Genomic DNA, 26,131 nt, shown 5'->3' on the forward strand with positions numbered 1-26,131 from the left:
CGTCCTTCCTGTGGTGGATCCCGGAGCCCGAGGCAGCACACCAGGTGGGGCCTCACGGGAGGGGAGCGGAGCGGGGAATTCCCTCCCTCGCCCTGCTGCCCACCCCGCTGCGGCGGCAGCCCGGGATGCGGCTGGCTTTCTGCGCTGAGGGCGCACATTGCTCCTCGAAATGCTGAAATCAATAAACGGGTTTACACGTTTACAGCGGACACAGCTCCCACCCTGCCCCTACGCTTTTCCGGGACAGGAGGGAGGTTCCGCTCCCGTCACCGCGGCCTGGCCGGGGCTGGCGCGGGGAGCGCGGGCGTGGCGGGGCCTACCGCCCCCGTGTGGGGCCCGAGAGAGGCGCACCCGCCGCCGCCCGCCCCCGGCAGCGCCGCCGGGACAGTCCCGGGAGCCGGCGATGCCGGGACAGCGGCCACAGCGCCGCCAGTCGTGAGCGGGGCGGGCAGGAGGGCCCCGGCCGCGGGGCTCCGGGGGGCGAGGGCCTCTCGGACCCTGGGCGTGCCCTGGCCCTCGGCAGCGGGCGGCCCTGGCCCCCCCCGCTCCCGGCCCCGCGGCCCTCGCCGCGCCATGGGGCCGCTGCTGTGGCTGCTGCTGGTGCCGCTGGGCGCGGGCTCCGCGGCGTACCAAGTGTACGTGGATGCCCGGCGAGCCGAGCGGCCCCTGCGGCACTTTTGGAGGAGCACTGGCTTCTGGTAAGCGCGCACCGCCCGGCTTCGGGCCCCGAGCCGCTGGGCAAAGGCGCTTCGGCCCTCGCCTCGGCTGCATCCCGCCCTCTCGATCCCCAGGCCGTGGGGACGCTGCCCTCCAGGAGGAACCGAGGCTCTCCAGGGCTTGCTGCTGGGGGATCAGAGGGCCCTTGCTGCCCCTTGCTGCCCCTTGCCGCCCCTTGCTGCTTAGCCTGGTGCTAGACCAGCTCCACAGTGTAGGGCGGGATGTGGGATGTGGCCAGTTAATGTGAACTGGCCAAAAAATAGGCCTAGTTGACGTTCTTTCCCCTTCTCTGACTGCTTCCTTGGCCTCCCGAACATGTAAAGTCCATATTCTTCTCCAGCACAGTACATATGTTGATACTCAGAACGCATTTCCCTTTACTTTTACTTTATTTTCCAGTGTTTCCATTGCCAAGGCCCGTAAAGGGCCCCAGGAAAAACTTCTGATAGTTCTAGTACCAAAAAACAAAAGACTGATAGTTCTAGGAGTTTGTTCTTCTTGACAGACGTTTTCCAGATGCACCACCGGATGCAGCCAGTGGGTCAAGTTGACTCATGTTAGGGAGAAGGAGGTGACCCGTGCAGAAATCCTTGTATTTTGGTCATGCTTTGCTTCTCGGAGAAAGCCTGGTCTTGCTCAGCTAGCTGGAGTTGAAACAGCCTCTAAGTGTGGCGAGACTACTAAAAACTTCTAGCAGGCATGAAAGCAAGAGATGGTGCCAAGATACTGCCACGCTTGTATCTTACTCTGAAGTGATTGTGATCTCTTTCTAGCCCTGTACAGTGGGTTAAATAACGCTTACATGAAGAAGAGTTGTAATAGGGATGGAGTGAGCATGTGTCTTAGAAAAAGGAATTTGTGCACTTTTTTTTGTATAATGCATAAAGGTCCTCTAAAAAAAAGCTTGCAGGATTTTTCTTTCATTTTCCTTTGGGGCGGGGGGGTGGGGGTGGGGGTGGCAGTGTGTGCAACATACATTGTGATGAAGAGAAATGTTTGGGCTTTCAGGATTTTTTTTTTTTCTTTCACTGATCGTTTTGCTTTGTTTTACAATTTTCTTGCAATATTAGGAAACATTAATGAAAATCTGCCTTAAAAATAGTGGTTTTAGCCCATTTAAATTGCAGCCTATGAAACATTCACAGTTTTAATTGTGTGAAAAATTTTGGAAAGCTGCAAGACGTGAAAGACATGTGAAAGAAAGACAGAGGAGCAGTAGCAGAGGCAGAGGCTATCCATGGGTCAGCAGTTACTCTTCTATAACACCTGGCCAACACTAGTATTTCTGAAAATCCCTTGCAAGCTCATGCAGTGCACAACTGAGTTCCAGCTGCTAAAGCTTCTTTTCTGGGCAAGTGCCCAGCTGTGGATCAGCAGCTGAGAAAGCCTGGGAGCAAGGCTCGAAGTTCTCTTGGATGGGCACTTTGCATTCAGAACAGGGAAGAATAGATATTGATAGCACCACTAATAAAACCCACTATTCTGTCAGCTTTGTTTTGTATGCCATCATGGTTTCTGCAAGATGTCTCTCTAATGGTGTGAACTTCAGGGTGTTTATTCAACATGGACTAAGCAAAAATAATTGTCTTTGCCACTGTTGAATGGAAGCCAATTTGAGTTTCAGAGTATTGGTAGAGCACCCCATCAGAATTTGATCATTAACATTGTCCTTATTTACTGGAACAATTAAAAGGACCCAAATGGCTGATGCATTTTAGTAAGAGTGGAGCTGATAATTTCTCAGTATCACTTGTGTGACTTGAAGCTGTCTTATGGGGATGGTTTTTTAGTGCCTTCTATGCTGGTGAAGCTGCAGAGAGGGGCTCACATATACTGGCTGATTTGTAATAAGCTTTATAAATGGATGTGGTTTGTGTAAAGACTGGAACTTTCAGGTAAGGATGTAGGAGATGGGGCAATAGATAGGCAGTATCTCAGTTGTGTCAAATTCTTGTCCAGTGGGATCAGGCATTTCTTCCTATGTCCACAGAAGGTTATACAGTAGCAGATTCATTTGGTAGGGCCCTTGGTGGTGGGATGATTATATGGGTGGGTACAGAGTAGGCAAGGATGATGTAAATGACTCTTCCCAGCTGCATTACCGTCAGCAGAAGTCTGGTTGACTTCATAGGAGACAGATTACAACAGACAAGGCATAGACTAAAACAGTTTCTGACTTAAACTTTTTGTATATACCGTGTAGTTAGAACACAAGTCATCTCTTGCTGCAGTGTGAAGACACATGGATGAGTTTTATTAAGCCTGAGGGACAGTGTTGTTTTATCCTTTTTTCATACAAATGCTTTATCATTCAGAATGCCCACAATACAGGGAGGTTTGATCAAAGTCCCTAAGGATGCCCAGACCCAGTGAACCGTGCAGCATTCTAAGTTGCTGACTTGTGAAGGATGGGATTGAAATCTCCATCTTGCAGTATTTATCTGTAGGGGTAGGAACAACAGAAATTTGCCACAGTGTAATGTTAATTTCAGTGGAATAAGAAGACATCAAAGTCGATATGATTGTTGCTTATAGCCATGAGCCTGTTAAACTGCTTGCAGAATCAAGCATAGAAACTTCAAACTGCATACTTGTGTACTTTCTAATGCTTAAGGGTTAGCTGAAAATGGCTGAAGAATGTGAAGGCTCTGAACATCTAATTCTGCTTCTAAGAAGTGTAGTGGGGTCCACAGTAGACAAAGAATTGATATCATTGCAGGAACTTTGGCTGGATGGTCAAGTCCATATTTTTCTTACTGCAGGTGTCAGCAAGTCTGACTTCCACTCTAAAGTCTAAAAAACAGTGAGCTCTTTTAGGATTAGTTACTCAGAAGTAAGACAGCTGTCACTAAATGGTTTCCTCTGGCTGCTGTTGCCTGAGATAGCTGTCTGTGCAGCAGTGACTGCTGGCAAGGTTTTCCTTTGAGCATGGTGCTGAGCTGCACCCAGATTGTATTCTACATCGCCAAACAGCATGGATAACCAGTTGGCCCCAGATAACCTGCAGCTCCGTTTTGCTTTTGTCTCATGTTAGGCAGTGCTCCTCATGCCATGCAGGAATGTGAAGGTGGTGTAGGGATGTAGCATAGGAATCTACGCATGCCCAGTGGAGCCGTTATTTTAATATTTCAATGTGTTTCTTTTCTGTCCATCTTTTCCTGAAGCCCTCCTTTACCTCACAGCCGTGCTGACCTGTTTGACCTGAGCAAAGACCAAGAGCTGAACCTTGCCTACATTTCTTCTGTTCCACATGGCGGCATCGAGCAAGTTCGGATTCACTGGTTACTGGAATTAGTTGCTCTTAGGTAAGCAAACACCTCAAGCTGAAATCTAGGAAAATGTGACATATTAAAGGGTCCAACAGGTGCTCACTTTGATGTCTATCCTAGCCGAATTGCAAGCTGGGCATATCTTTGATTCTGCGGAGGTCAGCTAAGTTCCATCAGATGAGAATCAGTCTGAAATTTTAAGAGATGAAGAAAGACACAGTTTAATGAGAAGAAGGGACTAGAAAGATGGCTTACTTTTTAGTGTAGAAGACATGATACAGCAAAAAAGTCCAAAAAAGCCTGACTTACTGAGGTCCAAATGAAAGCTGCTGCTAATCCTTCTGCCTATATTAGGAGTTACTTTTTCCTCCTGAAGCCACCTGTGCAGTGCATTAATTGACAGATAGTGATAATTAAAACAGGGTAAATTCAGGTAATACCAGTTAATACCCTGTTCCAAAAGGTTTTGTATACAAAATTGCATTTTTAGTTTTAGGGAAATACATGTCAGACTTTAGGAGAACATTTGGAATTCATTACCTTTCAAGTCCCTTCTAATTCAGCTTGAACACACTCATATCAGTGGGAGCAGCCAAATAGCCAGATGCCTAGAGCAGGAGCAATTGTTCTATGAAGGAAGACAAACCATAAAAACTCCATGAAAAATTGTAATAGCTCTTAGAAGTTCTGCCTGGCTCAGACTCTTCCTGAGCTGAGCATATTTATGATCCACATCATTGTTGCATCTATTATCCCAAACACAGAGGAATGGGAATTTATCACTTTGGGGAAGCAACAGGGAAGGAGAGCTCAGACTCTAAAAATGGTGTGTGAGCAGAGGAGTAGAGAGTTTCCAAGTGTGCATTAGGAACAGAATTTTTTTTCCTCAATATTAAAGTGTGCTTGTGTATGTCAGCTTTTTAGGAAGATGGTCATAAGTCCTGCACACAGGTAAGTATTGCATCAGTACTCCAGGGTGACCTCTGTTTGTTAGTCCATCCATGAGTATAGCAGGTATCAGCTCCTCACTCTCATCTTTCCCTTTGGAAATTTCTACTAACCATCCTTTCCTGTGTGTGTCTCCCTCTCTTACTGGACTGTGGAATATGTACTCTTGGAGTGAACCAGTATCAAGGACAATTGTTACTACTCACCACTTCCAAATCCCTGTCCTAGAGATTTCTCCTAGGAGATAGATTGGGACCCAGGATTCTGGGACCCAATTAGGAAAACCAATGAGTACCTTTGGAAAGAAAGTAGCCACATCTGTGCTTGGAGCCCAGAATCCCTTTTGGTAGCCTCCCTTAGCTGTGCAATTGTGTTGAATTGGGCTTTCCACATGACTGAGGAAGAGGAATGCATCTGTCATGGATTCTGCTCAGCCTTTGTGGGGACTGAGCCACTGGGTCTTTTAAAAAAAGTGGGACACAATCTTTGACACAATCAAAATTCTAGGACCATGGAAACAGCAATCGATGAAGAAGGCCCTGAAAAAGCTCTGGTGTCTCAAAGATAGGATTCTAACCTACTAGCCTCAATCTTTAGCCCGTCTTTGACATGTAGAAATTAGAAACTCCTACTGTTTAGAACCAAGCTAAAACGTCTCATTTTGAAAAAAAAAAAGTGCATTTGTCAAGGACAAGAAGACTTTTAAGTTGTGGGAGGAAAAGCAGTCGACTAAGTGTCAGCAGTTTTGGAAGGGGGAGGAGCATGGAGCCTGCAGACAAACATTGGGACTGAAAAAAACAACAGGAGCAGGAATGCAAGTCTGAGCAGAGAAATTCAGTGCTGATGCCTAATTTTGTGCATGTGTAAATCCCTTCCTGAACCAGTGATTTCCAGAAGGATGTAAAGAGGTTTTGAGTGCATCCATCTGAGAGCAGAACTGTATTACGTCATGAAGTTGATGAGTAAAGAACACTCCCTGGAATGTGGAGATGGGCACTTGACTGAAGAAGAGCACTTAGAAAAAACAGAGGACCTCTGTGGAAGTCTAACAGATAGAGGCTTTGCTTTTTTTCACAGTTGCTGCTGTCTGTTAAAAAAGTGCCATAAATGTTTTTACCAAGAAATAGATGTGCTCAAATAAAAGACTGCCACCTTGCCCTTCTCCCTTCTGTAGTGGTCTTTCTCATTACATTTTCTAATCCCCCAATACGAAGTGCATCCCTTTATTTTAATTTTTTCTAGTACAGCAAACCCCCCTCTTCATCGTTATTTCCCCACCTGTGAAAGGATACCACAAGGCAAACTGTTTTCCAAGAATTCCTAGTTTTATTCTCCAACCAATGGCACACATTTGTCTCTTGGTCTTAGTCTTGTGATACAGGAATATTCATGATTGTGGGGAAATCCAGGGTGTTTTTCATGGGCTGGACAGTTCCCAGATTGCTGGTTACCAGTGCCAGTAAATAGAGCTATTTTGACACTTAAACCACACATTTTGGCCATGCTTCACTAGTCAACAAGACACGACATGTTGAGCTGAAGATTCCAGCTCTTTGCCCAGTTCCGAGGGACACACACAGTCCACAAGTTAAGAATCCTTTCCCATTCTTATGTAGCAGTACTAAAATCTCTTTGAGACATGATACATGGTAAATCACAAGGCAGCACAGTGAACAAAAATATAGTCAACCTGCATGAAGCATATAACATTTCCTAAAATGCATATAACAGTTTTTATTTCAATATTAGTATTAACCTAGTTGGAATTACAAGCCTATCTATCCCCAGCTCCTCTCCAAGACGTTGCAGGTAATTTCTGGTAGATTAGGAGAGAAGAGAATCAGCAATTTTTGTTAATTTTCAATCTTCATATCTTTTATCTTAGTTTAACTCAGTATAGCAAATGTAGATGTACCAGAAAAGGGCTTGCTCTTTTACTTGCCTTATACATACTCATTAGAAATAATTCACAGTCTGCCAGCATCCCTACATCATAGCACTGAAGCTGTTTCCATGCTGTGTTTGACAATATCCCGCACAGTTGATTGTGAGCCAGCTCTGCCAGTAAAACCAAAACAGGAAATTGTTCTTACTGTTTCTTCTGGCCAATAGTTTCTTTCTTCATAGTATAAATTCTAAAGTTTACCTTCTCTCTTATGTGTAAAGTTTCTTTTCTTAGGTATCCTTTGGTATCACAGTTAAAATAAATACGGTGAAAAAGAGACTTTCCGCTCTTACTTTCTTATCCTTTTCATTATTCTCCAGAGAGTCTTGCAAAGATACACATTCCATTGGAACTTCTTTCTTATTTTTTGTCTTTTAAAATGAGATTAATATAGAATTAAGTGTATCTTTGCATTTTTTTCCTTGTGTTCTGTATTGGTAGCTGGATCCATAAAGCTAAAAAAAGTGTATATTGGTAGGATGTTTTGACTTCCAATGACAACTTGCTTTAGCACGGTGGCCCAAGGGTGTCTATATTGATACTCCGTCTGGCAGTAACTCTTAAAGGCCTATTTGCCTTGTTAGGCTTAAACAGGACCTTAAAGGAGGTATTCCCTGATCAAAGAATGGTTGCAAATAAAAGCAGGTACAAAGCAAGGTCCTGCTCACTTCATTTTGGAATAGAAAAAAGCTAATCATACCAAGTCAGCAATTCAAATAATGATGTGGATTGTTTTATGACAGGAAAATGCTGCTAATGGTCAATCCTTTAATCTTATGTCAGAGGTTTTTGTCAGATTTTGCTGCTTCAGCAGTACTAAGAGTGTGCAACTGATAGGCTTCTTGTGTAATGAGTGCTTGAAAATGTCAGCACTGAATAACCTAATACTGTGCTGGTTGTAGACCTTGTGAAGATACTTTTGGTCTTTTGGAAGTGTGCTACTTTTCCTCTAAGAAAATACTTGTTTCTGGGAGTGAGACAGGCTCTGGGACAGCTGGAGAACCTTAGTTTGACTGTTCTTTCATTTAGTGACCTAAAAAGTTGAAATGAGCAAGTCATATGATGTGTTGACTTTACTTTTTTTTTTAAATGGAACAGTAAAGAAATGGCTTCTGCATATATGGAACCTGTTTCTAGGGTCTGTTAGTTGTGAGAGGCACAGCTGTGATAGAACTTCCTTCCCTGCTTGGTGATGTGTGAACCTGACATGTAAAAGGAGAGAGAGCAAGCACAGCTGTCTTATCTTCTGTGCAGGTAATTATAGACTTGAATATGAAACAGTATATTCTGCCCATGCCATGGGCCAGAACAGTGAATACTATGTTATAACAAAATCCAAGTCTCTTATTTGTGAAGAGAGAACGTGCATATACAACAGTACAACTGATAACATAAAGCATAATGAACAGCAGTTAATACAAATTATTATAGAAAGTAACCAGCCCCAGAAAACATGGTCTAGTAGACCTCAAATCAAAGATTAATATGATATGAAAAAAAGCCAAATGCCGAACAGAGCCCTACAACATCTCTAGTATGTACAAACAGTGGTGAAAGTTTTTCAGCATAGAGGGATACATAAGTTACAAAGCATTACTCCGTTTACTTGACCCATATATGTTACTTGTAATACTTCATTAGCATTGCATCAGAGAAGACCAGCCAGGCAGTTCTGACTGATGCATCAATCCCCTTCAAGAAAACTCAAAGATTTACCTTCCCACCCTACACTTATTTTCTCCTGTTTCTCTTTGAACCCAGGCAGGCATTTGTAGGAAGATAATGATGTGCTGCATCACAGCTCTGAGGTTTTATGTTTGATGGTCCTTATGTATCCCTGAATTAGAGTTGCATCTGCCCACCAGAGGCAACTTATTTTACAGGATGGTACAACTAGCTGGGTAGCTGCCAGTTAAAGCATTAATTTTTCTTAATCCTGTTTATCCTTTTACTAGTAACAAAATTGTGCATCAGAGTCATATTTCTTCTAGCATGATTAGGGGCATCACAACCTTCAGTGACTAATTACGACAGATTAAGTCCAATAGAACAGGTGACTCTTGTGACTCCAAAGCCAGCAATTTTTGGAAATGGTGATTTTGAGAGGAACCTGTATGGCTCATAGATTCTTCTCCTGTGGCAGGTTATGCTATTAAGCTCGTATGATCAAGGCAGAGAGATATTCTGCATTCCGCTATATTTTATACATTTTATTTTTATGCAAGCAGTGGGGACTTGTTTAGGTGTACACCTAGAATGACTGGAAGGGGCAGGGCCTTGCAAGCCACAGTTTCAACCATTATGTGTCCAGAATGCCACATTGATTGCATTTTCATGGGAGTGGCTTAGCCTTCTTAACACAAACCAGCCATTAAATCACTGGGAGAGCAACACTGGGCAGGCCTTCCACCACACAGTCAGTCCCCTGATATCCATGCTGTGTCACAAATGATCGTGGTATGATGGGCAAATCAATCCCAAACTGCCTTTGCCTGCATTTTAAAATGAAGATGGTAGTCTAACCTCTCCATGCTTGTCCTGGACTGCCTCCCTAAGTGGCTGCTCTGTGTGGCATATTACATAAAGTGGAACTCTTTGGAGGGAATGGCTTTACACAGCCAACACTGTGTCCAGTAATTTACTTGTTGCAAGCAACCCCTCTCCATCTGTCACTATGTAGTGAATCACCAAGGAAGACACAAGGGTTAAACTGAGCAGTCTGCTGGAAGCTTTTGGTCTTTTGCAAACAGCACAGCATTGTGTATACTATAGAATAGCATTTCCTGCATACATCCAAAATCCTTTCCAAAGTAACCCCCTCTTTTCAGAGAGTCTATCACTGAGGGATTGCAGCAAGCCAGGAGAACTGAAATGTTTAAATTCTTGTAGTCTTTCAGGATTTCCTTTAAAGTATTAACTCCAGTGGTGTCCAAAAATGAGATGGAAGAGCAATCTACAACAAGGGCTTGGAAATCAATTTGCTTAGGAACTAGTTGCAAAGTGGTTTCTCTGATGCCCAATCCATTAGCAGTTCTGTGATTTCCCTTTTTCAGATGCTGCTTTTCCTTCTTCTCATATTTCTTCCTCCTAGCAGCTTCTACGTTAGGATCTAAATTGGTCAATCTGTACAGAGACTTTAAGAAGTAGTTTCTATTTGCATAGTAAAGTGGGGCCTCAAATCGAAATATTTTGACCTTTGGAACAGTAGAGAGATTTTCGTATTCTAAGTCATCCTCATAAAAGGTTGTGTCTTGAATCTGGCCAAGCAGGGCTGTCCGTGGCCGCTGGGTTCTAAAAATGATGCACAGCATGGAGAAAACAATGCCAACCAACAGCCCTATTTCTGTGCTGATCAAGGCAGAGGCAGACATAGTGACTACCCAAACAAGTGTGTCCACCTTATTCACATGGTACCGTGCTGGCACATCTCGGAACTTCCTCAGGGCACCCCGAAGGCTGACAATGATAATACAAGCCAGGACACACTTCTGCAAGGAGTAGAAGAGAGGTGCCAGGAAGAGCAGCACCAGCAAAACCACCATTGCACTAATTACTCCAGAGATTTGAGTCTGGCAGCCTGTAGATGTTTTGACTAGTGTTTTTGCCAGAGCTGCACTGGTTGCAAAAGAGTGGAAGAAAGAAGGAATGATGTTGCAGAACCCCACAGCAAACATTTCCTGATTGGCTCGGATGGTGTAAGCATATTTCTTTGCAAACATTTCGGAAAGGGATACAGTGAAGACAAAACTGACTATGGCAAGAGGCAAAGCATCTAGAGCAACTCGGAGCATTAAGTTGAACTCTGGTACCTTTGGAGGGATAAATCCTGTTGGAATAGCTCCAGAAACACTGGATGCATACACTTCATTTAACTTACCATAGTGTGATACCAATGTTGCCACAACAATAACTACCAGCTCTGTGGGAAGAGGAAATTTCAGTTTATGCTTATACCGATCTCCGAGTTCCTTAGCAGTGACCAGCACCACAATACAAATGGTACTTGTGATAACATCACAAAGGTTAGCCTGAGAAATGTTCCGGAAAATGTTGATCCAAGTGATAACAAGCATCCCATGGCCTTGACTACGTGGGATTTTTATTCCAATCAGATACTTCACTTGAGCTGTTAAAATGGTTAAGGAAGCACCAGTTGCAAAGCCATCTAGTACGGACTCGGATAGGTACATTGATACAAAACCCAGGCGGAAGATCCCCATTAGAACCTAAGGAAACAGAAGAAGAAAAAAACACCAAACCGTGAGCTGTAACCATTGCTGCAAATATGTAGGTACTGATGGGGGAGAACTAGCTGGAGGCCAATAGCATTTGGCTATTTCAATCTTGAATTATCCTTTAATTATCCTTTAGGTATTTTCCTTTTTTGTTTTCCAGTCTGCTTTTTTAGTGACTTTTTTTACTGTTGAGGAATGCTACAAATCCAAGAGTTTGAGACAGGGTGGTCAGTCAAACATTTGTCTGAAGTGACTCCACTGAAGTGACTTGCTTGATTTTTATTCCCCAAGCAAAAGAACAGTGGGTGCAAAATACTTCTGTTATACCAAAGTCAATTTTCTTTTTTCTGTTTTAAAGTGAATAAAGATAAAATGTATGGCCTTTTCTTTGTAAACAAAACTTGAACAAATAAGATCCCTACTTTAGCTTTTGTAATAAATAGCTTTTAATTTTAGCCCTGTGGACAGAAGGGAAAATGGAGTGCTGATGGCCTTTGTGGCATGCCTAAGATCAGAAGTGGCAGAACAGCTCACAAACTCCACAATTCTGTCCTTAACTAGTTATTTCTCCTTCCTTAGATGGCTTTGGAAAATACAAGGGCATTTTTTTTTGTTCATATATGTGACCTGAAATTTTTTACTACATCAGGAAGATAGCTAGCTCTTTCTGCATTCATATATTTATATATACACACACACAGGTTAGTGGATAAGTTCATGATGCTTTCTTCTATGCTATCTTGATGTCCTTGTGATGGCAGCACGTGTCAAGTTGACAAATGTCAAGGAGTCCAGCACAGCCATTATCTGATAAGTAGGCTAGTCAATCTGTTTCTCCTCTTGTCCTTTCTTTGAATTATCTTTTGGACAGCAGTTTGGTAGAACATAGCACCCCCTAGCAAAACACTGAGCTGTGCATTCTGAACCTGTAGAAGTAGTTGAGTAGATGTACACCTCTATTAAAATATCTAGGGAAACAGAATTATTTCTTCATTGTTAAGTACACAGTCACCTGGGAATTACCTATATCTGTGTTGGACCCCATTGTCCCATGACAGCAACAAGGACAAAAAGCAGAAGAGTATCAAAACAATGTTAATGGTCTTTCAGAAGACTCTTTTTTATCTGTGTTTGCTAGCAACTAAGAAAACTGCCTGCCTCATGCTGTCTCTGAGTCACCTGAGTTTCCTGGAGAAAACAGTCTAAGGTACATTGAGATGAACTGATGATGTGTCTCATTGAAAGACAGTCAAGCCAAAGCTTAGGTCATGCAAAAAAGCTTTAGGAACTTCATACCTTGCCTCTGGATGTCATCAACCACTTACTTACCTGATACACTCCAGCCATGAATGTCAAGGCTGTAGCAATGCCAATAGCGTAGCACTCTTTCCCACACTGGGCATTTATCCCCACAATGGTAAGGTTGAAGGCAGTTGTGTTGGACAGATTGTCATTCTGCAGAGGGACATCACCCGAGGCTGCTGGGGCATCATCATTCAAGTCAAACCCAGCCAAGAGAAGTTCTCGGTCCACAACTTGCCCCACCAATAAGCTTATCAAGCTGAAAATGCCAACTGAGACGTGACGGGATGTGCCCATTAAGAAATAGATAATGTTGGCAAAGAATGATGTGTAAAGGCTGTAAATGGGCTTCAGACCTGCCAGCAGTGAGTATGCAATTGCTTGAGGCACCAAAATGATCCCAATCACTAACCCAGACATAACATCCCCCCAAATGTACTCTTTGCATTTGTACTTGGGAAGCCATCGTAAAACGGGAAAGAAGTCCATAAAAAAGGTCTTCAGCTTCTGTGGTGTGCAGGAACAACTCTTTCTGAGCTTAGCTAGCATGACTTCTTTCCTGTTAACCTTGACATGAGTCTTTCTTTCCATGAGAAAACAGGATGAGGTGTTGTTTTCCATTCTGGTAGCCTCAAGTGGTCTTTCCATTTCCACAGCGTTTACTTCGTTTATATGTTCCTGCAAAGTGAAGAAAACCTCTCTCAGGTTGCAATTCATAAAAGTTTTTTTAGCACAGTTGCTTAAGACTAAAAGCTTGTCACTAGATTTTGCTTTTAAGGAGGCATCATCGCAACAAGAACACTCTCACAGGGATCCAGTGATGCATAAGGTTAAGAAATAAATCTGCCCTTTCTTGTACACATTAAGGAGTACTCTCAGTTGAATCCAGTTTGTTCTAACACAGAAAAATGGGCTTAAATTAGTCATCTTTTTGTGTGACAGAGATTTCCATCATCTGTTCTAAATGTTCTATCATTGAGGTCTTTGTGACCAGAGGCAGCATGTGATGATGTGAAATAAAATGTGCTAGTGAGGTAGGTTGTAGTGTTTCTGTATAGTGAGTACATCCTGTAATCATTGATTAGTAACTCTCATGGGGGATGAAGATCTGTCACTGTAGTTGTCATCAGTGCAGAGGAGAAAAATGTAGCTAGTAGGACCTGTAAAGCAGAATTTTCTGGAGAGCAACAGTTTAGTCTTGCACTGACTAAAAGATGTGTACACAAACCCTTGATGGATTTTTTGTAGGTGCTACGTAACGTGAACTTGTTGAATTGTAGCTTGTTTTGATGTGCAGCTTCTGGTAATAAATATTTACTCACAAATACCACCACACTGGCGACATACAGACTGAGCACCATCATGTTACCATGTCGGAAGAGTGCTACACCCTTATTATTTTTTATAATTTATTATTATACTAATTATAAGTTAATATTTTCAGGTTTAAACCTGTCGTTACCTAACTTTCTTCCCTAGTAATGAGATATAAGAAATAATTATGTGTACAGCAGAACAAACATAGCAGTGTTTCCTATGGTTCTCCTGATTATTTTCTGATATGTGATGGCTGGGATTATTTTTATTCCTCTGATGAGGGTGCTTTTGATAACTCTTGCCTTAATGGACACAACTGTTGTCAGCAAACTAGACCTCTGCATTTTTACTCAATTGTCAAATTAAATTGAAATTAGCTTAGTGCATTTATAAGTAATTTTGGGATGGGTGGGGAGGGGAGCATGAGTAAGAGGCAAAACATGCAAGTGCCCTAACTTATACAGCAAAAAAAAAAAAAAAAAAAAAAAAAAAAGAACGCAGAGGTGGAAAATGTCAGACTATGCCAAGTGAGAAATCTTTTCTGGTTAGCAGTGGAGAGAAGGAGACTTTCACGTGAGGATGCCCATATATGAGTAGTGGGAGGTAAGGAGTGCCTCATACTGATTTAGATGAAGATTGTAGGTGCTAATACAACAGTATGCAGAACTTTTAGCCTTTCCCAGTGTCATTAACAGCCAGGATCTCTGCATCAGAGCTGCTTGGTGCCAGGACTGACATTGCAGTAGTGTCAAAGCTTGTCTTCACTTAGAAGTAAAAGCTGTTTCTTTCCTCTTTCAGTGTTTAGAGACAGACTCTGTATGCATCAGTTTCATAAAACTTGAAGTAAACTTACTGGCACAGTATTCTCTTGGTAAATTTTAATGTTTTTAATAGTTACTGGACAGTTTAGATGCTACTGCGAGAATTCTCTGTAGATTTCACGGGGTTTTTTTGTTGTTAAGAAGAGCATTTTGATTTGTTAATGTTTGGTAAGAGCCTGTTAAGGTATAGAATTCCAAATATAGAAAAAAGTGTTAACGAGTCCAACTGGAAACATAATTGAAAAGCAAAAGAACAGATTATCAGTAGCCTGTAAGCATTTGACCTGGAGCAGTCCAAATAGAGAGTGGCTTATTACAAAGTCTTTTGTCTATCTTGCTTAGAAAGAGTTTTCAAGATTTTAATAATTATGTTTTGCCAGCAGATTGAAAACAATTAGAAGATATATATCTGTAACTAGTGCAGAACCTTTAAACAAGTTCCCAGGTATTATGATACAGCATACAGATAAGTGATACAGCATGATTTGTAAGACTATGCAAAGTTTAACCACAATTCAAAGCAGGATATTCAGGTGTTATAGGTAATTTATAACTTCGTAGAAGGCAGAGGAGAGATTCTTGTTAGAACTGTGTGGAACTGATTGTTCAAATTGAAAAGGACCTGCATGGTAGTCTAAATACATTTTAAAAAATCAGTAGAGTTTTATCCATCCCAATTACATAAACACATTTTTAGCTCCCATTATATACATTTCTTTGTGTTTGTAAGGTTTATTTCCATCATAAGGAAACACTAATTACAATGTAATTTAATGTCATTATTTATAAAGATCCATGTATATTTTTTATCAATACTGAGTTTACTGTAGACTCTAATGTGCTGCATAGTTATGCTAGCCAAGATCTGCTTGGACAGGAAAATAGGTCTTTGTTGGAAAGCAAAGGTGACAGAAAAGATTAAGTTGCAACACTAGGTGAAGTACTTAAGAGCATATGAATAAAGTTTAGCAAATACATAATACTAGCAACTGTAACAAACCCACTAATTTTTAAAAGGCAAAATCCCAGTACTTCCTGTCTTACCTAGACTGCTTTGGAGAATGAGAGACTTGTGCATGAGGACAGCAAGTCCTTATTCAAATTCCACTCACTTTTTACAGCCAAGTGAATTCAGCCAGGCAGGAAATAAGTATTGTGCCCTTGCTCTACATACGTAAAAGCTAGTGGGCAGTTCAATATCCAATGAGTGCTTTTTATAGGCTACATAAAAAAGATTGCATGAGCTTCTGTACACTAGGCTCATATATTTAATTGCATAGTTAGTGTCTGCCTCTCTCTAATCTCACACAATTTACCCGAAAGTAATGTAGTGTTTACAAAAAACAACAACAACAAAAACAACCAAAAACAAAACAAAAAACTCCAAACCAAACAAAAACAAAACCAAGAAGAATTACAGTTCAGATGTGTGTATTGTTTGTGCAGCTCCCTGAGGGATAATAGTGATTTTTAATACATAAGATAATTCAAACATAATTTCTTTGGAAATCTGTAAAGAGATCTTGTGTTTGAATGATAGCTTAGTAATAAGCTATACTGCCTTACTGGATAATTGGAATAATATTTTTTTGTAAAGAGCAGCCAAGCCTTCCTTCCCCTCCCCGCCCCCTCCCACCCCCCAAAGAAAGATAGTATAGTAAACTAGGTATCTTCTGTGTTCAAGCTTCAATTCTTTTTTTTATTCCTGAGAATAAAAGTTTCCTTCCTGTAAGTAACTCTTTATTTTACTATAGATGCTTTCAGATTCCATGTCAAATGGATGCGGTAGCTGTTAAGCAGTCAGCTGTCAACCTAGATTGGTATCCAGGAACTGTTAATGTTTAAAATTTCCTTGTTGCTTTTAGAATGCAGTAAAGCCACACCAAATAAGGGAAGGGGCGTTGTTATCAGCAGCCTATTTTTCAGTTGTGTAACCCAATGATTGTCAGGCTGTGATGCCTGTAACTCATTGCTTCATCTGAAGGAAATGGGATTCCACCACATGTGTGCTGTCCCCTGTACATTTATGCAGCCTAGCAGAGCTTGGAGCTTCCAATGTTCTTGCCATCTCCAAAGACAGAATGCAGGAGAGGAGATCTGTCTGCTGTGGTGCATATGAGGACTCCAACCTTCTGATTCTGGCACTGAGATACAACACCATCCTTCTGAAGTGGTAATACTTGAGTAGTATGCAGGACCCCTAGGGGAGTCAGTAAGTGGATTCCTTTACTGATTCACGAAATGACCCATTTTCAGTTTAGGCCATGCTAACCAATAGAAAGCCACTATTCCTCCCTTTCTTCCTCCAGACCTCCACAGAACATAATGTTTGCATTTTATTCAAGTCGTCATTTGCTGAAAGAGCTGTTCTTAACAGGGCTGCACAGATGAAGCAACACATAGCATGAAACACGTTAGTTCATTGCTTTTGACTTCAGTATTGGAACTCAATTTGTTTAAACTGAATTTGTTTTAAACAAGTGGAAGTTTACTTGTGTGCACATACATGTATATGTGTAACATTCATATAATTACCACAGAAAGTAGTTTTTGGTTATTTCCAATTGTACTTTTGTCTTTGGAATCTTCACAGTGAAGTTTTCTCAAGTTTCCCTTGACCATATTAGCAAAAGCAGTTGAGCAGAACCTTGTCTGAACCACTCATTCTTTCAAGTTAAATACATTGACTCAGTTTATTTTGTGGAAAAGAGAAACGAGGGGAAGAACCATTCAAGCCAGACAAACTGCTGACTTTCCAGCTGGCCTTAGTCCCACCTTTCTTCCTGTCTTTTCATCATGCCTGTGACCTGACAAAATCTCTCTGCAGGGGAAGAAACATTCATCACAATATGTTCATGTGGGATTTCTCTTTGCAGATTCTTCGGCAGGTAGTTTCTGCTGCTGCATATATAACCATGCTGAATGATGAGTTGATCTTTGTGAAACAGCGTAAACCCCAAAAGCTTTATTCTTTTCATTGTTTTGCCTCCCCATCTTGGATTGTCCACCAAAAAAATTGAAGCTATATCTCTGTAAAGCCCAGGAGGAAGTAGTGAGGATGGGCCTGTCTTCCTGTCCTGAGATATTTTAAATGCTTTATTTAGAACAGAAGTCTGACAGTATCACAGCTCTGTAGTATAGTTCTTCACTTGCTGAAATAGTGATTTCAAATGTAAGTCAGGATAGAGCCATTTAAAGAGTTTGAGCCAAGTGATATTTGCTGTCTTCTCCATGTTTGAACTATGAAAAATCCACTAAAAACTAATGTGGTTGGGGTGGGTTTTGTGTTTATTTGTTGCATAACTCACTGAAAAACATGAGAAACATCAGTCTAGTTAAACATTTGATTGGAAACACAAATGTTGAGTTAAATTCTTCATGTTACTCATCTTTCATATGAGAAATCTTTCTTGGCTCTAGTGGCTATGATTGTGTTACTGTTGTGGTTTGACAATGACCCAATTTTGAAAAAACTCCTTGGTTAGCCTCACAGTGCATAGACTCAATGTACGGGGGTGTGTTATTCTTGCAAACTGGATTTTTTTCAGGGGAAGATACCTATAAACTATGCCCCAGTGCACTTTGACCCTTTATGGTGGCATAAAAACCTCAGCCAGCAATTGGTGCTTTGTACATTATTTGAACAGGTGGAGAGTACATTTAGTTTGTGAGAACTGGCTAGTCTGAAATAAATTTGCCTGAGCTGCATATAATATAAGGCAATACTGCTTTAGCACCTACCGCTTTGATTTATTAATCTGCTTTTGTTTTGCAGGATTGCTTAGATATGTCAGTGTAACCTAAAAGTTTTAGAAGTCATCAGGTGCTAAAACAAAACAAGTGAGATAATTGTTTCTCTCTATCTTGCATTAGCTATTGTATTTTCATCTTTAGAACTAAGACATACTTGGAAGCAGACTTAAGCAAGGTACCAGCAACCAAAATCATTTATTTATACACTGACCTAGAAAGCTGTCAAACTACAGGCACAGAACGTGGCAATACCTTTTAGGAAAATCATGTGAAACTTGATAGGCTTCATTAGTTTTTTCACTGTATTGGGGTTGCTTCAAAGCATTTTTGTGTTGAGTTTCTGTGTTATACTAATTCAAACGTGAAAGAGGAAATAGCATTCCAACTTAGTGGTTTCTACAAGTGAGGAAAGCCAGGTCACGTCCTCAACAAGTTAAACTGCTGTACTAAAGAGAGATTTATTCTGAGAGTCTTTTAGATTTGTGTATTTCTAATTAAAATCTCAAATTCACAATTTTTATTTTCAACTGTAAATTGGTTTAGGATTTTCCGAGCAAGTTAGGCTCTTTGTTAAATGCCCGCATTGACCAGCAGTTGTGATTCAATCTTGTTTTCCCAAGGATTCTCACTTCCATATCCCAGTGAGTAAGGTGACAGCCACTTAGAGGTAACTATCCCAGAGCTGATCAGCAGGCTACAGTGGAACTCATGCAGTCAGCCAGCACTTGTTGTTAAGGCTGGCCCATCAAGATTATCTTTGGGAATGATCATATATGCAAATACGTGATTAAGTAGTTTCACTCATTCTGCAAAGACAGGTTTTGTTCAAGGATTCCAGAACATGCTGATCTAACTATCGACATGCTCTTGAAGGCAAGACAGCATTATTCTTCTGGGGGATCCTAGGACATGACCACTAAAAAAGCCTTTCCTGTAGATTCAGAAAACATTCCTGAAAATCAGATTTCTTGCTTTTGGGAAAGTAGCTGTTTAAAAGGGAAAGTCTGTTATTTAAAAAAATAAAAGGTCTTTCAAGATAGCTTTTCAAGACCCTGGTCATCATTCGCAAAGTTAAATACTAAGCTCTGTTTTCTGTCCTGTAGTTTTGCTGGACATTGTTTAGCCATATTAAGCTGTCACAGAGAGAACCAAATTGATAGTCTATTCTCATGGTTTTTTCCTGTTGTTTTGTGTGGCATCTTGCTGTGCATCTTCTGTGGCATCTGTTTACTACATGCAGTAAGGACAATATTTTGGAAACACTCTTTTGTACTTAAGCACTAAGAAAATGCTCTCAGTTTCAGTATCAATGTTGTACTTTTAGAAACAGATAAGCCTAGTACATGCCATTTTCTTAAATAGAAGTAAAAACTAACCGAATAGCTGAACTCTTGGACAAGGGTTGCAGGAAAGAGAATTGCTGTACCATTTACAGCTGACTGTATGGTTACAAACTTGTGCCCTGTGTCTACCTTAAAAGCAGTATTTATGAACAACAATATAATGATAAACCAAAAAACAACAGCGCGAGCAAAGGAAGTGAAAAGAGGCAGTTTTGCACCTTTGAAAACAGGCAAAGAACAAACCTGAATTCAGAGGCACAGGAAGGGAGACAAATCTCTTACCTGGATAGCTTTTTGACAGGAATATACAAGTTCTGGTTTTGCACGGTGGAATGAATGGAAGTCTTCAGCTAAACATTGCTCTATTTGCATAAAGGATAATTATTAGCTAAATATTCCTCAAGGTAAGAATGGGTAGTTAAGGAATATTGAGCTTGCTGTTTGGTACTGTGTTGTGACTTGCATCACTTTGTAAAGCTGGATATAGATGTAGCACTAGCTGAGGATTTGAGTTTAAATAATGCATAAGATTATTAATTAACTAGCACTGATCCAAAAATTGTGCTGAGTTCAGGCTAGCGCATCTCTGACCTTTGAAGGTACTTCTCATAAGTGTAAGATTTGATTTGTTTTATGCATCCTCATGTAGCATTAGCTTTTGATTTTACATATTCAAGGCATATGATGAGTAGAACTTCTGTCTTGCTTGAGATGTGTGTCCTTTGCAGGCTGGAATAAGTCCTGTTCTGCTCAGTGCATAGGATGGGAGAGCTGGAGGTCAGAGTTCTGTTTCTACATGTCAGCACATACAGATCACGACATTTTTTGCTTCTGTGTAAACCAAAGATCGTATAATGTAGGCAGGTCAGCAGGACAAAGATAGGCTTCTGTTGAAAGTCTACTTCAGTCTTGTAAGGTATATAAATGACCAAGTTCCCTCTCAGTTATCTTAGATCTTTGTATAAGTACAGACTTATCCAAGTGACAAACATCCATCTCCTCCCCTTGAGAAAGGTGATAGGTAATGTTTAATGGTTACTAATCAGTGCAGATTATTAACAGGTTGGGCACAAGGCCACAACTCGACTTGTAGGAACTGTATCCAGCTGGCCTACAAGCTAAGGGATGAGGAGATGTGTCTATTTCTTAGCCAAGAGCGAACAGCCATGCAGTAAGAATCTGAGATGGGAGTTGCGAGGCACAGAAAGACTGTGTGGCTGGCACACAAGCATAACTAGAGGGGGCCAGGTTCCAACATTGTCTTTTGTCCCTGGGCAAAAAGTTGTTTGCTGGTCTTTAGAAGTAAGAAGGAGATAAAAATTATGTAAAAGAAAAGTCAGAACTTCAGTGAGGGAGGAATAGAAGGAGAAACATCTCACATCTCAGTTCTGTGATGTTAAACTGGTCATGTATATTTGCAGAGTCATGTTATTGAATTTTTAAAAATGAAAAAATCTGTAATTTCTGTTGTAGGAGAAACTGAGATCTGCAAGATTCAATGCAGATTTGTATATTCAAAATTAAAGGCTGTCATTCAACATGAAAACCCCATTTCTATTTCCCACTACAAGCACAATGGAACCAATGGATTAGCACTTACCAAAGGCACAAAGTAGCTGCAGTAGTTCCACAGTAGTTTTTATATCAGCAACCAGTAGCTCAGAACCTCAGGATCACAGCTTTCTATAAGAATAGATTAGAAATTGCATCATGATAAGCATATGGGCTTTTCCAGTTGGTATCACTCTGATAATGTTTACAGTGAGATAATATAAATAAACACTTAGCACTGGAAAAATCTTGGTCTTGTAGAGTGTTAATCACAGGTAAAAGATAAACTTTAAATCATTACAGAAGCTGGTTACTTCTGCTTTAATAGATCTAGTTACACTGTATGGAGTTCAAATAGAATTGCAGTCTTGATGTAGCTTTTTACAGTCTTTTTAACAGTTTCAGAGATTTTTTTATACTTCAATTAGATGAAAAAATACTCTTAATGTGTTAAATGAGATTAGGGCAGTAAGTGTGTGGAACTGTCCTTACACTTAAATTATTGTCAATGGTCGCTAACTGAGATTTGTCCTTTGAAAAAGGATTTTTATTAAAATGAATCATGAAGTGGGCTGATAAATCTTATATATAAGAAGAATTTACATGCATCAGCTGTAAATTTACATTGAATGTAAAATGTCTGAGCTTTCCTCCTTTTTAAAAAACCTGCCTGTTGTTTCATCCCCAAACATCCAGAACTGTTGAACCAAAGCCTGCTTATTGATGAAGATGATTGTTACTACTGATATTGGTATATCTGAGAGGCAAATTTAATATATAAAGGATAGTCTCTCTGGAATTCAAAAGCTTGTTCACCCATTCCTTGAAATTTTGTGTAATCTTAACTGGATATTGAAAATCTCTTTCTGGTTGCAAAGAAAATAGATGATTTCTTACTGCATTGTGAAATAAATTTTCATGTTTCATGAACACAGAATGTAATGCATCTTTATACTGAAAGGGGAGACAGTTTTCATATTAGTGGAAGTTTTTTTTAGGATGGGGAAGAACGAAGGAAAGAGGGTAATACATAAATATGGAGATCATGGAATGTAAAAGCTATCACTACTATGTTTAATAATACACCACTAGACTAAATAGTCATGCCAAACCCAGGTTCAAAATGGAATTATCAGATCTCAGTTTGTAGAGACTTGTAGGTTTGCATCTCACAGAAAACTATCTGTAAATGCAGCTGACTAGTTCTACCTTCTTAATAGGTTTATTATGTTTTATATTCAAAAGTGAAGAGCAGAGACTGGCATGCCGTTTAAAAAGCTGCTCTTTCCAGACTGGCTTATAGTGGTCATTTCTCAGTTCTGAAATAGCCACTTCAGAAACCACTCATCACAAAAGTTCTTCAGGATTAAGAACAAGACATGGAAGGCATATTCATTGTGCCTTTTCATCATCAGAAGTTATTGAACACTAGTAAGTTAGAAAAGAAACTCAGCATCGTTTTGCAAACAAATGACATATTCAAGTTAGACCTAAAGTTGCCCGTGGGGAATCAAGGACTGATACAGAAAGGTACACCTGAAACTACATCTGATATGCAAGTAGATCCAGCATCTGCTGGACTTCATCCAGCACCATGTTCTATCTGTATTTTAGATATAAAAGAAATACATCAGCTGAGAAATCTAGCTGCAAATCTTCAAAGCTTCAATATTTACCTCCATGTTTTTCTTAGCATGTTGGTTTGTCCATTACATGCTCCTTAGTACACATCTTGACAAGTGGAAACAAGTTTTGAGAACATGAGGTGGAAAAAGTTAAAATACCTGGTAAAAGTAGCACATGATGCATTAATGCAAAATTTCAGCTCCAGTATGTGCATAAGCAACCAAAGCGCTTGCAAGAGCACACAAGTAAAGCATTACTGAATTTGGTTCTTGTTGCATATTTGGCAGCAGGGATGGCAATCATTCCCTCTCAATGTTACAGTTTACACAACAGTAAATAAGCTGTGTTCTGTGATATAATTGGAATCAAATACTTTTGGGGACTTTTTTCCTCTTAGAGCTAGCAGGCAAAATAATAGATGGAGCATAAACAGCAAAAAATATGTGAACATGAGGAACTGTGAAATGAAAACAGTAAGTCAAATATGTACTATGGAGGCTTGTTTCAGAAGGTGCAGTAATGTGTGTACTTGAATTAGAATGCTGGATGCATACAGAGAACTCTTCTGTCACTGCTTGGGAAGAAGAGTTCAGTGACGGCTTTCCCAGGCAGTGCCAAAAGGAGTTATGTGGTTAAAGAAAGTTAGTTTTAGCATTTGGTCATGTTTTCTCTTCCTTGTGTGTCTTTAGTCTTCGTTATTGATTTAGTCTCCCTGTCACCTCATTTCAAAACTTTTGCTTCTAGGTGACATTATTTAGAGTTCCATTATCAAGGGCAACATCAAACCACAAAGAACATTTTACTTGTAGCCAAGTGTTACTCAGAAGGAAATCAGTTTCATACATCAAACTCAATCAGAAAGGTATCCTCTAGCAGTCAGCTCACATACAGTCTACAGTGACTGAACCTTTCAGTCACTTGCAAAGCCTTTAAATTTGTAGAGAAGAATCAGCTGAAAAGCATTTTCTGCTATTTCACCTTATTATTTAATTGTTTCCTTTGCAAATGCATTTGAACATAACAAACCTGAACAAGGGATCACATGGTCTCAAAACACTGAATTATCCATGCCTCGGTGATCTGATTGGCCATGTTGACATGTCTAGAGAGGTCAGATAATAAAATAGCATATACCTTTTCCCTAAAATTGCTTTTACAGCCTGTTTCCCCTTTTAAATCTGGAATTTGTTTTAATGGGGAAGAGGGGTGTGGGGGGGGAGAAGAGACATAACAGTCTAACAATATTTTCCGAGGCTAACTCACCTCGGCACAGGAAGCTGTTGATGCTTTGTCTGCCTCTCTCTTCCCCCCACACACAGCACGCTCGCTGCTGAAAGAAGGACTGAGACTATGCTCACAAAAGCAGGCTGAGTAAGAAATGGAAAATCATAGGCTGTGATTTGCATCAGCTTGAAAATGTCCATTGTTTGCTTGCACTTCTGTGCCTGTGAATTTCAGCCAGATTACAGCAAGGTTTTTGTGAGTTGCTTTGCAAGGTGAAGCTCAAATAGTGCTGATTTCAAAGAGCAAAGGTGCTTATTACGATGCTTATAAATCAAAGTCAATTCTATTTTTATGGGTTTTTTAAAAAAATAAAAAGATTCAGCTGAATGCACAGCCTCTTGGCTGGCTTGTAGAAGAGGCAGTGATTTCCAGTAAATAACAGCTGGTGTATTCTCCATTTTTGAAGCAGTTTCTTAAGTCACAGAGATTCATATCCATCCTTCTCTTTGCGCATGTGCCACACTGGTTGGTTGTGTGGATGGATTAACTGTGACAAGCTGTGACATCAGCAAAGGCTGGGTGCTGCCTGGCTCTGATTTTGTAATGCATCCTCCCGTTACTGCTGGGCTGACTCATTCCTGCTGTAGGGTGAGTGAATTGTGCGAAATGTGAACCAGCACCGACTGTAGTGTTGAGCATTGTGCATCTGTGCAGAAGCTGTGCCTTAATTGTAAAGCAAGCAGATTTTCTAACCCTGCTTACACAAATGATAGAGCTAAGAAGCAAATGCAGAAAAATATTGTTGCTAATAAATAGAAACAGAAGTGGTAAGATACATGAGTTATTCAGTGTGGGTGTGGTAGTCTTTGGTGTTTGAAAAAGCCTCTGAATTAGGTTTTTGGTCTCCAAAGCATGTGGAAAGCATAGGCTGTGTTTTGCTTGGGGGCCACCAGGGAGGAGCAATCAGTGTTCATCAGTCTGAAAAATACCAAGTTATCATGGTTATTTTGGATTATGGGGATTTCATGAAAGTAAATTTCAATTTACTTTACCTGTATTAATCATAGAAAGTGAGAGTGAGTGGAGCCAAGAACATGGTAGAAGCAGCCTTAGTGTGAACGTGTACTGTATTTTTAACTCTCACTCAGTTCAGGGGGGGTGAAATGTTGTTTATTTTATAATAACCCAGGAGTCTACTGATTTCTTAGTTATTTATTAATGATCTTGTGCTTAAACCCGAAATACCAGACCGGTAGAGTTTTTCGTTGACACTGAAGAGACCTGGAGAGAACTGCTGAGAATTCAGCCTCTGGAAAGGTGAATGCTAATGAGGGCTATTCTGCCCTTTGTATACTCTGAGGTATCATTTCAGTAGTGCTCACAGTCCCTTAGGATCTGCTTTTGAGGTCAGAGATTTTTTAAGTACTCAGCAGAACAAGAAGCTTATGTAGACGATGGGTTTGGAGCGAACAAAGTCTTTGTAAAAACCTGACCTTTAAACTGACTTAATTTCATTCCTTATAGGTGTTTAAACTTGACTTAATTTCATTCCTTATAGCAGCAAAAGTAATTAGAAAAACCAAAGAGGCAGGATCCTTTTGTGTTGTAAGAGGCAGTTGGAGGACAACAAGTTTCTGAAAAAAATAAAATTGCTGACATTTTCTGTCCAGAGCTTTTGACCTTCATCTTGTAGATGCTCTCCTCTTAAGCTTACATGCTTCCCTGATCATTTAACGGCCTGTTCTGGCTAAAAATCAAGACAGGTCCGTCTGAAGACCAATCCTTCTAGAGGACCTTGTAGCAGCAATAATTTGAAATGGCATAGATTCCTGTTTTTTGTTCCCCCAACAGTTACTGTTGTGGGAACATTTGGAAGTTTATTGATTGCTCCCAGTGAACAGCTTGACTTAGGACACTAAACTTTCCAGGGTAGATGTTTGTGTGTGTTCTGAAGTTTTACAATCCCTAAAATGGCATAATGAATTCTAAAAACTGGTAAGCAATTGTTTGGGACACTGTATCTACAGATGCTCCTTATAGTAGTTACTTACTTCAAGAACTGTTTTCACTTCATTTAGTC

At 40.4% G+C, this 26,131-nt stretch overlaps 2 protein-coding genes and 1 long non-coding RNA gene across 9 annotated transcripts in view; 1 reads left to right on the top strand and 2 right to left on the bottom strand.

The window, feature by feature from the left end:
• Positions 1 to 573: 573 nt before the first annotated feature.
• The window catches only part of IDUA (alpha-L-iduronidase), a gene marked incomplete at its 5' end in the record, with an annotated part of 44,437 nt that continues 18,879 nt past the window's right edge, over positions 574 to 26,131 (top strand). For 2 of the 6 annotated variants that reach the window (XM_083883682.1, XM_083883683.1), the window contains one exon: positions 24,630 to 24,699. Coding sequence is in view for 1 of the 6 variants with exons in the window: in XM_083883678.1 (XP_083739804.1) it covers positions 574 to 698; positions 3,882 to 4,022 (266 nt within the window). Of the gene's footprint in view, positions 699 to 3,881; positions 4,023 to 24,190; positions 24,700 to 25,321; positions 25,369 to 26,131 lie in introns of those variants that run through there. The other 4 variants (XM_083883678.1, XM_083883680.1, XM_083883681.1 and 1 more) reach the window with 4 other exon arrangements.
• SLC26A1 (solute carrier family 26 member 1) lies at positions 6,239 to 20,151 on the bottom strand. 2 transcript variants are annotated; one of them, XM_083883676.1, is made up of 3 exons: positions 19,933 to 20,151; positions 12,444 to 13,094; positions 6,239 to 11,105 (listed from the first exon to the last, which is right to left on the bottom strand). In XM_083883676.1, exons 1-3 carry the CDS (start codon positions 20,020 to 20,022, stop codon positions 9,585 to 9,587), a joined length of 2,262 nt encoding a protein of 753 aa, XP_083739802.1. In that variant the 5' UTR covers positions 20,023 to 20,151; the 3' UTR covers positions 6,239 to 9,584. The 2 variants fall into 2 exon arrangements, with proteins under 2 accessions (XP_083739802.1, XP_083739803.1); XM_083883677.1 differs by lacking the exon at positions 19,933 to 20,151 and adding an exon at positions 15,599 to 15,698.
• Positions 21,252 to 25,189, bottom strand: LOC310922823. The gene is made up of 5 exons (XR_014592504.1): positions 25,104 to 25,189; positions 24,091 to 24,194; positions 23,854 to 23,929; positions 22,878 to 22,985; positions 21,252 to 21,333 (listed from the first exon to the last, which is right to left on the bottom strand). It is a non-coding gene; the product is annotated as an uncharacterized lncRNA (long non-coding RNA).

The sequence above is a fragment of the Zosterops lateralis genome (genome assembly GCF_965231275.1).
Source record: "Zosterops lateralis genome assembly, chromosome: Z".
NCBI lineage: Eukaryota > Metazoa > Chordata > Aves > Passeriformes > Zosteropidae > Zosterops > Zosterops lateralis.